The sequence below is a fragment of the Eubalaena glacialis genome, chromosome 1 (genome assembly GCF_028564815.1).
Source record: "Eubalaena glacialis isolate mEubGla1 chromosome 1, mEubGla1.1.hap2.+ XY, whole genome shotgun sequence".
Lineage (NCBI taxonomy): Eukaryota > Metazoa > Chordata > Mammalia > Artiodactyla > Balaenidae > Eubalaena > Eubalaena glacialis.
The window spans coordinates 201,842,611-201,858,845 of NC_083716.1; the positions used below are offsets into that span (position 1 = coordinate 201,842,611).

General features: G+C 37.9%; 1 protein-coding gene across 1 annotated transcript in view; it reads left to right on the top strand.

The window, feature by feature from the left end:
- The window catches only part of CCDC150 (coiled-coil domain containing 150), a 106,030-nt gene that overhangs the window by 49,224 nt on the left and 40,571 nt on the right, over window positions 1-16,235 (top strand). Inside the window, 1 exon segment of the mRNA XM_061191008.1 lies at window positions 439-522. Coding sequence (XP_061046991.1) covers window positions 439-522 — 84 coding nt within the window.

Below are 16,235 nucleotides of genomic sequence, written 5' to 3' on the forward strand. Positions count from 1 at the left end.
AACTTACTGGAAATTTATTTTTCCTGAATATTTTTGATCCACAGTTGGTTTAACCAGTGGATGTGGAACCTGTGGATACAGAGGGCCGACTGCATATAATCCTCAAACTGCATATCTTCAACCACTGATAAAACCACCCCACATCTGGGTTAGGTTGCAGCTACAAAGGAATACTTGACATAACAAAAACAGAATTAGGAAACAAAGAACAACTGTGAGTCCTAAGGCACTCATATTTTCATTAGCAGTCTCTCTACATGTTTCATATTACACTATGATCAGCTGTCTAAAGACAGACTAAGAGGTAGCAGTAGCAAATAAATATGAATCCTGGATTCATTACTTTAGAAATAGTAAGGGTATAAATACTTGCTTAAGAAAGAAAATGATTATTCATTCCATGCCTAGAGGTACTGATACCTGTGTCTGCTTTATCAGCTTGCCCAACAGCAGGTGGAAAATGTCTTGGGAAAAATTACTGAGAGTAAAAATAAACTGGCCTATGAAAAGGGAAGGCTACAGGTATGAGATTTCATTTTCTGATTTTTGTTTTCTAATTTTTTAATGCCAGTTGTCAAGCTAAATTTTGCTGGATTTTGAGAGGACTTAGCTCTGTCATTTACTAATTCTATAACTTTGGACAAGTTTTTAAGCCTCCCTAAGTTTGGTCCCTCATTCAAATCCAGGTGACTCCTATTTACACACCTATAATATAATACTGAAACCTAAAATTGTGAAGCCAAGGCTCATTCTGTGACAGTATAAACTTTATTATAATTATTTTATGCATGGTCATTTGCTGCCAATGTAGAAAGCCTATGTTCTCTCTCTCTTTATTGAAGTATAGTTGATTTACAGTATTACATTAGTTTCAGGTGTACAACAGAGTGACTCAATACTTTTATAGATCATATTCCATTTAAAGTTATTATAAAACATTGGCTATATTCCCTGTACTGAACAATCAGTCCTTGTAGCTTGTTTATTTTATACATAGTAGTTTATACCTCTTAATCCCCTACCCCTGTTTTGCCCCTCCCACCTTCCTTCCCCCAACTGATAACCAATAGTTTATCCTCTATTTCTGTGGGTCTGTCTCTGTTTTGTAATTTTCATTGCTTTGTTTTATTCTTTAGATTCCACATATAAGTGCTAACATATAATATTTGTCTTTCTTTGTCTGACTTACTTCACTAAGTACAACACCTTTCACGTCCATCCATGTTATTGCAAATGGCAAGATTTCATTCCTTTTTATGGCTGAGTAATATTCTCTCTCTCTATATATATATATATGTGTGTGTGTGTATATATACATACACACATATATATATGTATATATATATATAGAGAGAGAGAGAATATATATATATATATATATATATATATATTCTCACATCTTCTTTATCCAGTCATCTGTTGATATACCCTTAGGTTGATTCCATATCTTGGCTATTGTAAATAATGCTGCTATGTATGTTGGGTTTTTTTTTCCCTAAAATAATGGGTTTATTGAGATGTAATTCACATTTAAAGTGTACAATTTAGTGGTTTATAGTACATTCACAAAGTTGTGGAATCATTACCACTGTCTAATTCCAGAACATTATCATCATGCCAAAAAGAAACCCTGTACCCACTAGCAGTTATTCCCCATTCTCCCCTTCCCCTAGCCTCTGGCAACCACTAATTTACTCTCTGTCTCTGTAGATTTTCCTATTCGGGACCATGTTTAACTTTTTGAACTGTAAAAAAGAATTTTTTTTTTTTACCACCCCCCCCAACCCGCTGCTTTCCCCCCTTGGTGTCCATACGTTTGTTCTCTACATCTGTGTCTCTGTTTCTGCCCTGCAAACTGGTTCATCTGTACCATTTTCTAGGTTCCACATATATGTGTTAATATACGGTATTTGCTTTTCTTTCTGACTTACTTCACTCTGTATTACAGTCTCCAAGTCCCTCCACGTCTCTACAAATGACCCAGTTTCATTCCTTTTTATGGCTGAGTAATATTCCATTGTATATATGTGCCACATCTTTATCCATTTGTCTGTCGATGGGCATTTAGGTTGCTTCCATGACCTGGCTATTGTAAATAGTGCTGCAATGAACATTGGGGTGCATGTGTCTTTTTGAATTATGGTTTTCTCTGGGTATATGCCCAGTAGTGGGATTGCTGGATCATATGATAATTCTGTTTTTAGTTTTTTAAGAAACCTCCATACTCTTCCCCATAGTGGCTGTATTAATTTACATTCCCACCAACAGTGCAAGAGGGTTCCCTTTTCTCCACACCCTCTCCAACATTTGTTGTTTATAGATTTCCTGATGATGCCCATTCTAACTGGTGTGAGGTGATACCTCATTGTAGTTTTGATTTGCATTTCTCTAATAATTAGTGATGTTGAGCATCTTTTCATGTGCTTCTTGGCCCTCTGTATGTCTTCTTTGGAGAAATGTCTATTTAGGTCTTCTGCCCATTTTTGGATTGGGTTGTTTGTTTTTTTAATATTGAGCTGCATGAGCTGTTTATATATTTTGGAGATTAATCCTTTGTCTGTTGATTCATTCTCCCATTTTGAGGGTTGTCTTTTGGTCTTATGGTTTCCTTTGCTGTGCAAAAGCTTTTAAGTTTCATTAGGTCCCATTTGTTTATTTTTGTTTTTATTTCCATTACTCTAGGAGATGGATCAAAAAAGATCTTGCTGTGATTTATGTCAGAGTGTTCTTCCTATGTTTTCCTCTAAGAGTTTTATAGTGTCCAGTCTTACATTTAGGTCTCGAATCCATTTTGAGTTTATTTTTCTGTATGGTGTTAGGGAGTGTTCTAATTTCATTCTTTTACATGTAGCTGTCCAGTTTTCCCAGCACCACTTATTGAAGAGACTGTCTTTTCTCCATTGTATATCCATGCCTCCTTTGTGATAGATTAGTTGACCATAGGTGCATGGGTTTATCCCTGGGCTTTCTATCTTGTTCCATTGATCTATGTTTCTGTTTTTGTGCCAGTACCATATTGTCTTGATTACTGTAGCTTTGTAGTATAGTCTGAAGTCAGGGAGTCTGATTCCTCCAGCTCCATTTTTTTCCCTCAAGACTGCTTTGGCTATTCGGGGTCTTTTGTGTCTCCATACAAATTTTAAGATTTTTTGTTCTAGTTCTGTAAAAAATGCCATTGGTAATTTGATAGGGATTGCATTGAATCTGTAGATTGCTTTGGGTAGTAGAGTCATTTTCACAATATTGATTCTTCCAATCCAAGAACATGGTATATCTCTCCATCTGTTGGTATCATCTTTAATTTCTTTCATCAGTGTCTTAATAGTTTACTGCATACAGGTCTTTTGTCTCTCTAGGTAGGTTTATTCTAGGTGTTTTATTCTTTTTGTTGCAGTGGTAAATGGGAGTGTTTCCTTAAATTCTCTTTCAGATTTTTCATCATTAGTGTATAGGAATGCAAGAGATTTCTGTGCATTAGTTTTGTATCCTGCAACTTTACCAAATTCATTGATTAGCTCTACTAGTTTTCTGGCGGCATCTTTAGGATTCTCTGTATATAGTATCATGTCATCTATAAACAGTGACAGTTTTACTTCTTCTTTTCCAATTTGTATTTCTTTTATTTCTTCTCTGATTGCCGTGGCTAGGACTTCCAAAACTATGTTGAATAATAGTGGTGAGAGTGGAGATCCTTGTTCCTGATCTTAGAGGAAATGCTTTCAGTTTTTCACCATTGAGAATGATGTTTGCTGTGGGTTTGTCGTATATGGCTTTTATTATGTTGAGGTAGGTTCCCTCTATGCCCAGTTTCTGGAGAGTTTTTATCATAAATGGGTGTTGGATTTTGTCAGAAGCTCTTTCTGCATCTATTGAGATGATCATATGGTTTTTATTCTTCAGTTTGTTACTATGGTGTATCACATTGATTGATTTGTGTATATTGAAGAATCCTTGCATCCCTGGGATAAATCCCACTTGATCATGGTGTATGATTCTTTTAATCTGTTGTTGGATTCTGTTTGCTAGTATTTTGTTGAGGATATTTGCATCTATATTCATCAGTGATATTGGTCTGTAATTTTCTTTTTTGTAGTATCTTTGTCTGGTTTTGGTATCAGGGTGGCCTCATAGAATGAATTTGGGAGTGTTCCTTCCTCTGCAATTTTTTGGAAGAGTTTGAGAAGGATGGGTGTTAGCTCTTCTCTAAATGTTTGATAGAATTCACCTGTGAAGCCATCTGGTCCTGGACTTTTGTTTGTTGGAAGATTTTTATTCACAGTTTCAATTTCATTACTTGTGATTGGTCTCTTCATATTTTCTATTTCTTCCTGGTTCGGTCTTGGAAGGTTATACCTTTCTAAGAATTTGTCCATTTCTTCCAGGTTGTCCATTTTATTGGCATAGAGTTGCTTGTAGTAGTCTCTTAGGATGCTTTGTATTTCTGTGGTGTCTGTTGTAACTTCTCCTTTTTCGTTTCTAATCTTATTGATTTGAGTCCTCTCCCTCCTTTTCTTGATGAGTCTGGCTAATGGTTTATCAATTTTGTTTATCTTCTCAAAGAACCAGCTTTTAGTTTTATTGATCTTTGCTATTGTTTTCTTTGTTTCTATTTCATTTATTTCTGCTCTGATCTTTATGATTTCTTTCCTTCTGCTAACTTTGGGTCTTGTTTGTTCTTCTTTCTCTAGTTCCTTTAGGTGTAAGGTTAGATTGTTTATTTGAGATTTTTCTTGTTTCTTGAGGTAGGCTTGTATAGCTATAAACTTCCCTCTTAGAACTGCTTTTGCTGCATCCCTTAGGTTTTGGATCGTCGTGTTTTCATTGTCATTTGTCTCTAGGTATTTTTTGATTTCCTCTTTGATTTCTTCAGTAATCTCTTGGTTATTTAGTAACGTATTGTTTAGCCTCCATGTGTTTGTGTTTTTTATGCATTTTTCCCTGTAATTGATTTCTAATCTTGTAGCCTTTTGCTCAGAAAAGATGCTTGATATGATTTCAATTTTCTTAAATTTACTGAGGCTTGATTTGTGAACAAGATGTGATCTATCCTGAAGAATGTTCCATGTGCACTTGAGAAGAAAGTGTAATCTGCTGTTTTTGGATGGAATGTCCTATAAATTTCAATTAAATCTATCTGGTCTATTGTGTCATTTAACGCTTGTGTTTCCTTATTAATTTTCTGTTTGGGTGATCTGTCCATTGGTGTAAGTGAGGTGTTAAAGTCCCCCACTATTATTGAGCATTAGGGTTTTTGAATTAGTATTTTCATTTTCTTCAGATATATACTTGGGAGAAATTGCTGGATCATACGGTAGTTCTATTTTTAGTTTTTTGAGGAACCTCCATACTGTTTTCTGTATGGCTGCAACAACTTACATTCCCACCAACATTGCACTAGGGTTCCCTTTTCTCCACATCCTTGCCAACGTTTGTTATTTGTGGTCTTTTTGATGATAGCCATTCTGACAGGTGTGAGGTGATATCTCATTGTGGTTTTGATTTGCATCTCCCTGATGATAAGCAGTGTTGAGCATCTTTTCATGTGCGTGTTGGCCGTCTCTACATCTTCTTTGAAGAAATGTCTCTTCAGGTTTTCTGACCATTTTTTAAATTGGGGTGTTTGGGTTTTTTGATATTGAGTTGTATGAGCTGTTTATATAGTTTGGTTATTAACCCATTATCAGTCATTCCATTTGCAAACATTTTCTCCCACTCAGTAGGTTGTCTTTTCATTTTGTCAATGGTTTTCTTTGCTGTGCAAAAACTTTTAAGCTCAATTAGGTCCCATTTGTTTTATTTTTGCTTTTGTTTCCTTTGCCTTAGGAGACAGAACCAAATAAAGATTGCTACAATGTATGTGAAAGAGTGTTCTGTGTTTTCTTCTAGGAGTTTTGTGGTTTCAGGTCTTACATTCAAGTCTTTAATCCATTTCAAGTTAATTTTTGTAAATGGTATAAGTTAGTGGTCCAGTTTCTTTCTTTGGCAAGTGGCTGTCCAGTTTCCCCAGCACAGTTTATTGAAGAGACTACCTTTTTCCCATTGTATATTCTTGGTTCCTTTGTTGTAAAATAATTGACCATATATGTGTGTTTCTTTCTGGACTCTCTGTTTTGTTCCATTGATCTATGTGTCTCTTTTTATGCCAGTACTATACTATTTTGATTACTGTAGCTTTGTAGTATAGTCTGAAGTCAGGGAACATACGTTAGCTCCAACTTTGTTCATTTTTCTCAAGATTGCTTTGGCTATTCAGGATCTTTTATGGTTCAATATAAATTTTATGATTATTCTAGTTCTGTGAAAAATGTCACGGGTATTTTGATAGGGATTGCATTAAATCTGTAGATTGCTTTGAGTAGTATGGACATTTTACCAAAATTTCTGTGAACATGGGATATCTTTCCATTTCCTTATATCATCTTTAATTTCCTTCACCATTGTTTTATAGTTTTGGAGAGTATAGATCTTTCACCTTCTTGCTTAAGATCATTCCTAGGTATTTTATTCTTTTGGTGTGATTTTAAACAGGATTGTTTTGCTCTCTCTTTGTGATTGTTCTTCGTAAGAGTATAGAAAAGCAACAGATTTCTGTATATTAATCTTGTATCCTGCAACTTTACTGAATTAATTTATTCTAATAGTTTTTTGGTGGAGACTTTAGGGTTTTATATGTAAGTATGTCATCTGCAAATAGTGACAGATTTACCTTTTCCCTTCCAGTTTGATTCCTTTTATTTCTTTTTCTTGTCTGATTCCTGTGGCTAGGACTTCCAGTACTGTGTTAAATGTAAATGGCAAGAGTAGGCATCCTTGTCTTGTTTCTGACTTTAGAGGAAAAGCTTTCAGCTTTCCAACATTGAGTATGATGTTAGCTATGGGTTTGTCATAAATGGCCTTTATTTATGTTGAGATATGTTTCCTCTATACCAGCTTTGATGAAAGTTTGTATCATGAATGGATGTTGAATTTTTTTTTTCTAACATCTTTATTGGAGTATAATTGCTTTACAATGCTGTGTTAGTTTCTGCTTTATAACAAAGTGAATCAGTTATACATATACATATGTTCCCATATCTCTTCCCTCTTGCATCTCCCTCCCTCCCACCCTCCCTATCCCACCCCTCTAGGTGATCACAAAGCACCAAGGTGATCTCCCTGTGCTATGCGGCTGTTTCCCACTAGCTATCTATTTTACGTTTGGTAGTGTATATATGTACATTCCACTCTCTCACTTTGTCACAGCTTACCCTTTCCCCTCCCAATATCCTCAAGTCCATTCTCTAGTAGGTCTGTGTCTTTATTCCCGTCTTACCACTAGGTTCTTCATGACCTTTTTTTTTCCCCCCTTAGATTCCATATATATGTGTTAGCATACTGTATTTGTTTTTCTCTTTCTGACTTACTTCACTCTGTATGACAGACTCTAACTCCATCCACCTCACTACAAATAACTCCATTTCGTTTCTTTTTATAGCTGAGTAATATTCCATTGTATATATGTGCCACATCTTCTTTATCCATTCATCTGATGATGGACACTTAGGTTGCTTCCATGTCCTGGCTATTGAAAATAGAGCTGCAATGAACATTGTGGTACATGACTCTTTTTGAATTATAGTTTTCTCAGGGTATATGCCCAGTAGTGGGATTGCTGGGTCATATGGTAGTTCTATTTTTAGTTTTTTTAAGGAACCTCCATACTGTTCTCCATAGTGGCTGTATCAATTTACATTCCCACCAGCAGTGCAAGGGAGTCCCTTTTCTCCACACCCTCTCCAGCATTTATTGTTTGTAGATTTTTTGCTGACGGCCATTCTGACTGGTGTGAGGTGATATCTCATTGTAGTTTTGATTTGCATTTCTCTAATGATTAATGATGTTGAGGATTCTTTCATGTATTTGTTGGCAATCTGTATATCTTCTTCGGAGAAATGTCTATTTAGGTCTTCTGCCTATTTTTGGATTGGGTTGTTTGTTTTTTGATATTGAGCTGCATGAGCTGCTTGTAAATCTTGGAGATTAATCCTTTGTCAGTTGCTTCATTTGCAAATATTTTCTCCCATTCTGAGGGTTGTCTTTTCATCTTGTTTATGGTTTCCTTTGCTGTGCAAAAGCTTTTAAGTTTCATTAGGTCCCATTTGTTTATTTTTGTTTTTATTTCCACTTCTCTAGGAGGTGAGTCAAAAAGGATCTTGCTGTGATTTATGTCATAGAGTGTTCTGCCTATGTTTTCCTCTAAGTGTTTTACAGTATCTGGCCTTACATTGAGGTCTTTAATCCATTTTGAGTTTCTTTTTGTGTATGGTGCTAGGGAGTGTTCTAATTTCATTCTTTTACATGTAGCTGTCCCGTTTTCCCAGCACCACTTATTGAAGAGGCTGTCTTTTCTCCACTGTATATCCTTGCCTCCTTTATCAAAGATAAGGTGACCATCAGTTCTTCATTGTCCTCAATTTGACAGTTATCATCCCAGTGAATATATTTCTATTTTTAAGACTATACAGTAGTATTTGAATATTTCAAACTTCATATAAATCATGCTGTTGTATATACTTTACAGCTTTGTTGGCGTAATGTTCTGCTTTGTGAATTTATCCATGTTGATGAATGAGGCTCATTGATTCATTATTATTGTTGTATAGTATTTAATTGTTGTTTATTTATCCATTATCTTGTTAATGAATATTTAGATCATATTCGTTTTTTCCACTATTATAAACAGTGCTGCCATGAGCATTTCTCCTTAGTGGAATTACTTGGTCACTTTACTAGATGTTACCAAATAATAAATTTATACTCCCAGATGCAAGTAGGACAGCTCCTGTTGCTTCACATTCTTACCAACATTTGGCATTGTTAGACTTTTAAATTATTTGCTCATCTGATGAGTGTGAAGACTAATTCATTAGGATTTTAAGTTGCATTTCTCTGATGACTACTTGTATCCAGCCTCTTTTTTATGTGTTTGCTGATTTCCTCTTTTGTGAATTATCTGTTTATATATTTTTATTATGATCAAATATACATAACAAAATTTTACCATTTAAACCATTTTTAAGGTAGAATTCAATGGCACTAAGCACATTCACACTTTTGTGCAGCCTATATATTTTATTAATTTTCTAGTTTAGTGTGTTTAAAACTGTTACTCATTGTAAGAACTTTATTTTATACTGTGATCCAGTATGTTTGCACGCATACACGTGTATAGATGTATAACTGAAACAAATTTCACAAAGTAATATTTATCTTTAATGTGTGATATATACTCATATGTTTTCTATTTTATTTTAATTTTTTTAAACAATGATAGCCTAATTATTTTATCTTATTTATTAAAAAATTTTTTTAAATTAATTATTTTTTGGCTGCGTTGGGTCTTCGTTGTTGCGCGTGGACTCTCTAGTTGAGGTGAGCGGGGGATACTCTTAGTTGCGGTGTGAGGGTTTCTCATTGTGGTGGCTTCTCTTGGTGCAGAACACGGGCTCTCGGGCGCGAGGGCTTCAGTAGTTGTGGCACGCGGGTTCAGTAGTTGTGGCATACAGGCTCAGTAGTTGTGGCGCACGGGCTTAGTTGCTCCATGGCATGTGGGATCTTCCCGGACCAGGGATCAAACCTGTGTCCCCTGCATTGGCAGGAGGATTTTTAACCACTGCATCACCAGGGAAGTCCCTCTGATCTATTTTATATTTTTAACTGCTAATCTATAACCCACGAAACGAATTTCAAGGCCCATTAATGGGTCAACTATAGTTTTAAAAGTACTATTTTATTGGGTAATTTTTCTTTTTTTAAAATTTTATTTATTTATTTTTGGCCACATGGCTTGCAGGATCTTAGTTCCCTGACCAGGGATTGAACCTTGGCCATGGCAGTGAAAGCGCCGAGTCCTAACCACTGGACCACCAGGGATTCCCTAAAATTTTATTTTAGATACTAAGCCTTTTTTAAGTTTTATATATATGCTTTGCAAATATCTTTACTAGTGTATCTTTTAACATTTTTTGTATTTGATGTACTGAAATCTTCTATTTTTTTTTAAACATCTATATTGGACTATAATTGCTTTACAATGGTGTGTTAGTTTCTGCTTTACAACAAAGTGAATCAGCTACACATATACATACATCCCCATATATCCTCCCTCTTACATCTCCCTCCCTCCCACCCTCCCCATCCCACCCCTCTAGGTGTTCACAAAGCACTGAGCTGATCTCCCTGTGCTATGTGGCTGCTTCCCACTAGCTATCTGTTTTACACTTGGTAGTGTATATATGTCCATGCCACTCTCTCACTTTGTCACAGCCCACCCTTCCCTTCCCCGTGTCCTCAAGTCCACCCTCTAGTAGGTCTGCGTCTTTATTCCCGTCCTGCCCCTAGGTTCTTCATGACCATTTTGTTTTTTTTTTTTTAGATTCCATATATATGTGTTAGCATACGGTATTTATTTTTCTCTTTCTGACTTACTTCACTCTGTATGACAGACTCTAGGTCCATCCACCTCACTGCAAATAACTCAATTTCGTTTCTTTTTATGGCTGAGTAATATTCCATTGTATATATGTGCCACATCTTCTTTATCCATTCATCTGTCAATGGACACTTAGGTTGCTTCCATATCCTGGCTATTGTAAATAGAGCTGCAGTGAACATTGTGGTACCTGACTCTTTTTGAATTATGGTTTTCTCAGGGTATATGCCCAGTAGTGGGATTGCTGGGTCATATGGTAGTTCTATTTTTAGTTTTTTAAGGAACCTCCATACTGTTCTCCATAGTGGCTGTATCAATTTACATTCCCACCAACAGTGCAAGAGGGTTCCCTTTTCTCCACCCCTCTCCAGCATTTATTGTTTGTAGATTTTTTGATGATGGCCATTCTGACTGGTGTGAGATGATATCTCATTGTAGTTTTGATTTGCATTTCTCTAATGATTAATGATGTTGAGCATTCTTTCATGTGTTTGTTGGCAATCTGTATAATCTGAATCTGGCAATCTGTTGGCAATCTGAAAGTTCCCTCTATGCCTACTTCTGGAGGGTTTTTATCATAAATTGGTGTTGAATTTTGTCGAAAGCTTTCTCTGCATCTATTGAAATGATCGTATGGTTTTTCTCCTTCAATTTGTTAATATGGTGTATCACATTGATTGATTTGTGTATATTGAAGAATCCTTGCATTCCTGGGATAAACCCCACTTGATCATGGTGTATGATCCTTTTAATGTGCTGTTGGATTCTGTTTGCTAGTATTTTATTGAGGATTTTGCATCTATGTTCATCAGTGATATTGCCCTGTAGTTTTCTTTCTTTGTGACATCTTTGTCTGGTTTTGGTATCAGGGTGATGGTGGCCTCGTAGAATGAGTTTGGGAGTGTTCCTCCCTCTGCTATATTTTGGAAGAGTTTGAGAAGGATAGGTGTTAGCTCTTCTCTAAATGTTTGATAGAATTCGCCTGTGAAGCCATCTGGTCCTGGGCTTTTGTTTATTGGAAGATTTTTAATCACAGTTTCAATTTCATTACTTGTGATTGGTCTGTTCATATTTTCTATTTCTTCCTGGTTCAGTCTCGGAAGGTTGTGCGTTTCTAAGAATTTGTCCATTTCTTCCAGGTTGTCCATTTTATTGGCATAAAGTTGCTTGTAGTAATCTCTCATGATCGTTTGTATTTCTGCAGTGTCAGTTGTTAGTTCTCCTTTTTCATTTCTAATTCTATCGATTTGAGTCTTCTCCCTTTTTTTCTTGATGAGTCTGGCTAATGGTTTATCCATTTTGTTTATCTTCTCAAAGAACCAGCTTTTAGTTTTATTGATCTTTGCTATTGTTTCCTTCATTTCTTTTTCACTTATTTCTGATCTGATCTTTATGATTTCTTTCCTTCTGCTAACTTTGGGGTTGTTTTGTTCTTCTTTCTCTAATTGTTTTAGGTGTAAGGTTAGGTTGCTTATTTGAGATGTTTCTTGTTTCTTTTTTCTTTTTTTTAAAGGAAGGAAGGTTTTATTTATTTGTTTGTTTATTTATTTGTTTATTTATTTATGGCTGCATTGGGTCTTTGTTGCTGCGGGTGGGCTTTCTCTAGTTGCGGTGAGAGGAGGCTACTCTTTGTTGCTGTGCATGCGCTTCTCAGTGCGGTGGCTTCTCTTGCAGAGCATGGGTTCTAGGCACGCAGGCTTTAGTAGCCTTGGTCCAGGGGCTTAGTTGCTCTGCGGCATGTGGGATCTTCCCGGACCAGGGCTTGAACCCATGTTCCCTGCTTTGGCAGGCGGATTCTTAACCACTGCACCACCAGGGAAGTCCTGTTTCTTCTTTCTTAAGGTAGGATTGTATTGCTATAAACTTTCCTCTTAGAACTGCTTTTGCTGCATCCCATAGGTTTTGGATCGTCGTGTTTTCATTGTCATTTGTTTCTAGGTATTTTTTGATTTCCTCTGATTTCTTCAGTGATCTGTTGGTTATTAAGTAGTGTATTGTTTAGCCTCCATGTGTTTGTATTTTTTACAGATTTTTTCCTGTAATTGATATCTAGTCTCATAGTGTTGTGGTCAGAAAAGATACTTGATACGATTTCAATTTTCTTCAATTTACCAAGGCTTGATTTGTGACCCAGGATATGATCTATCCTGGAGAATGTTCCATGAGCAGTTCAGAAGAAAGTGTATTCTGTTGTTTTTGGATGGAATGTCCTATAAATATCAATTAAGTCCATCTTGTTTAATGTATCATTTAAAGCTTGTGTTTCCTTATTTATTTTCATTTTGGATGATCTGTCCATTGGTGAAAGTGGGGTGTTAAATTCCCCTACTATGATCGTGTTACTGTCAATTTCCCCTTTTATGGCTGTTAGTATTTGCCTTATGTATTGAGATGCTCCTATGTTGGGTGCATAAATATTTACAATTGTTATATCTTCTTCTTGGACTGATCCCTTGCTCATTATGTAGTGTCCTTCTTTGTCTCTTGTAATAGTCTTTGTTTTAAAGTCTATTTTCTCTGATATGAGAATCGCTACTCCAGCTTTCTTTTGATTTCCATTTGCATGGAATATCTTTTTCCATCCCCTCACTTTCAGCCTGTATGTGTCCCTAGGTGTGAAGCGGGTCTCTTGTAGACAGCATATATATGGGTCTTGTTTTTGTATCCATTCAGTTAGTCTGTGTCTTCTGGTTGGAGCATTTAATCCATTTACATTTAAGGTAATTATCGATATGTATGTTCCTATTACCGCTTTCTTAATTGTTTTGGGTTTTCTATTGCAGGTCTTTTCCTTCTCTTGTGTTTCATGCTTAGAGAAGTTCCTTTAGCATTTGTTGCAGAGCTGATTTGGTGGTGCTGAATTCTCTTAGCTTTTGCTTGTCTGTAAAGCCTTTAATTTCTCTGTCAAATCTGAATGAGATCCTTGCTGGGTAGAGTAATCTTGGTTTTAGGTTTTTCCCTTTCATCTCTTTAAGTATGTCCTGCCACTCGCTTCTGGCTTGCGGAGTTTCTGCTGAAAGATCAGCTGTTAACATTCTGGGGGTTCCCTTCTGTGTTATTTGTTGTTTTTCCCTTGCTTCTTTTAATATTTTTTCTTTGTATTTACTTTTGATAGTTTGATTAATATGTGTCTTGGTGTGTTTCTCCTTGGATTTATCCTGTATGGGACTCTCTGTGCTTCCTGGACTTGAGTAACTATTTCCTTTCCCATATTAGGGAAGTTTTCAACTATAATCTCTTCAAATATTTTCTCAGTTCCTTTTTTTTTCTCTTCTTCTTCTGGGACCCCTATAATTCGAATGTTGGTGCATTTAATGTTGTCCCAGAGGTCTCTGGATCTTTTCTTTCTTTTCATTCTTTTTTCTTTATTCTGCTCTGCAGTAGTTATTTCCACTATATTGTCTTCCAGGTCACTTATCCGTTCTTCTGCCTCAGTTATTCTGCTATTGATCCCTTCTAGAGAATTTTTAATTTCATTTATTGTGTTGTTCATCACTGTTTGTTTTCTCTTTAGTTCTTCTAGATCCTTGTTAAACGTTTCTTGTATTTTCTGCATTCTATTTCCAAGATTTTGGGTCATCTTTACTATCATTATTCTGAATTCTTTTTCGGGTACACTGCCTATTTCCTCTTCATTTGTTAGGTCTGGTGGGTTTTTACCTTGCTCCTTCATCTTCTGTGTGTTTCTCTGTCTTCTCATTTTGCTTAACTTACTGTGTTTGGGGTCTCCTTTTCACAGGCTACACGTTCGTATTTCCCGTTGTTTTTGGTGTCTGCCCCAAGTGGCTAAGGTTGGTTCAGTGGGTTGTGTAGGCTTTCTGGTGGAGGGGACTAGTGCCTGTGTTTTGGTGGATGAGGCTGGATCTTGTCTTTCTGGTGGGCAGGTCCATATCTGGTGGTGTGTTTTGGAGTGTCTGTGGCCTTATTATGATTTTAGGCAGCCTCTGTGCTAATGGATGGGGCTGTGTTCTTGTCTTGCTAGTTGTTTGGCATAGGGTGTCCAGCACTGTAGCTTGCTGGTCGTTGAGTGGAGCTGGGTTTTGGCGTTGAGATGGAGATCTCTGGGAGATTTTCACCGTTTGATATTACGTGGAGCTTGGAGGTCTCTGGTGGACCAATGTCCTGAACTTGGCTCTCCCACCTGAGAGGCACAGGCGTGACACTCGGCGGGAGCACCAAGACCCTGTCAGACACACGGCTCAGAATAAAAGAGAGAGAGAGAGAGGGAGGGAGGGAAAGAGAAAGAAAGAAAGAAAGAAAGAAGAAAGAGAGAAGTAAAATAAAATAAAATAAAGTTATTAAAATATAAAATAAAAAATAATTATTAAAAAAAATTTAAAAAGTAATAAAAAAAAAAGAAAGAAAGAAGAGAGCAAGGAAACCAAAAAACAAATCCACCAGTAATAACAAGTGCTAAAAACTATACTAAAAAAAAGAAAAAACAAAACAAACCAAAAAAAACGGACAGACAGAACCCTAGGACAAATGGTAAAAGCAAAGCTATACAGACAAAAATCACACACAGAAGCATACACATATACACTCACAAAAAGAGAATAAGGGAAAAAATATATATATATTGTTGCTCCCAATGTCCACCTCCTCAATTTGGGATGATTCGTTGTCTATTCAGGTATTTCACAGATGCAGGGTACATCAAGTTGATTGTGGAGATTTAATCTGCTGCTCCTGAGGCTGCTGGGAGAGATTTCCCTGTCTCTTCTTTGTCTTTCTCTCCCAGGGTTCAGCTTTGGATTTGGCCCCGCCTCTGCATGTAGGTCGCCTGAGGGCGTCTGTTCTTCGCTCAGACAGGGCGGGGTTACAGGAGCAGCTGATTTGGGGGCTCTGGCTCACTCAGGCCGGGGGGACGGAGGGGTACGGATGCGGGCCGAGCCTGCGGCGGCAGAGGCCGGCATGACGTCGCACCAGCCTGAGGCGTGCCGTGCGTTCTCCCGGGGAAGTTGTCCCTGGATCACGGGACCCTGGCAGTGGTGGGCTGCACAGGCTCCCAGGAGGGGAGGTGTGGATAGTGACCTGTGCTTGCACACAGGCTTCTTGGTGGCTGCAGCAGCAGCCTTAGCGTCTCATGCCCGTCTCTGGGGTCCGCGCTGATAGCCGTGGCTCGCGCCTGTCTCTGGAGCTCCTTTAAGCAGCGCTCTTAATCCCCTCTCCTCACGCACCAGGAAACAAAGAGGCAAGAAAAAGTCTCTTGCCTCTTCGGCAGCTCCAGACCTTTTCCCGGACTCCCTGCTGGCTAGCTGTCGTGCACTTTCCCGCTTCAGGCTGTATTCACGCAGCCAACCCCAGTCCTCTCCCTGGGATCTGACCTCTGAAGCCGGAGCCGCAGCTCCCAGGCCCCGCCCGCCCTGGCAGGTGAGCAGACAAGCCTCTCGGGCTGGTGAGTGCTGGTCGGCACCGATCCTCTGTGCGGGAATCTCTCCGCTTTGCCCTCCGCACCCCTGTGGCTGCGCTCTCCTCCATGGCTCCGAAGCTTCCCCCCTCTGCTACCCGCAGTCTCCACCCGCGAAGGGGCTTCCTAATGTGTGGAAACCTTTCCTCTTTCACAGCTCCCTCCCACTGGTGCAGGTCCCATCCCTATTCTTCTGTCTCTGTTTGTTCTTTTTTTTTTTAGCCCTACCTAGGTACGTGGGGAGTTTCTTGCCTTTTGGGAGGTCTGACGTCTTCTGTGAGCGTTCAGTGGGTGTTCTATAGGAGCAGTTCCACGTGTAGATGTATTTCTGATGTATCTGTGGGGAGGAAGGTG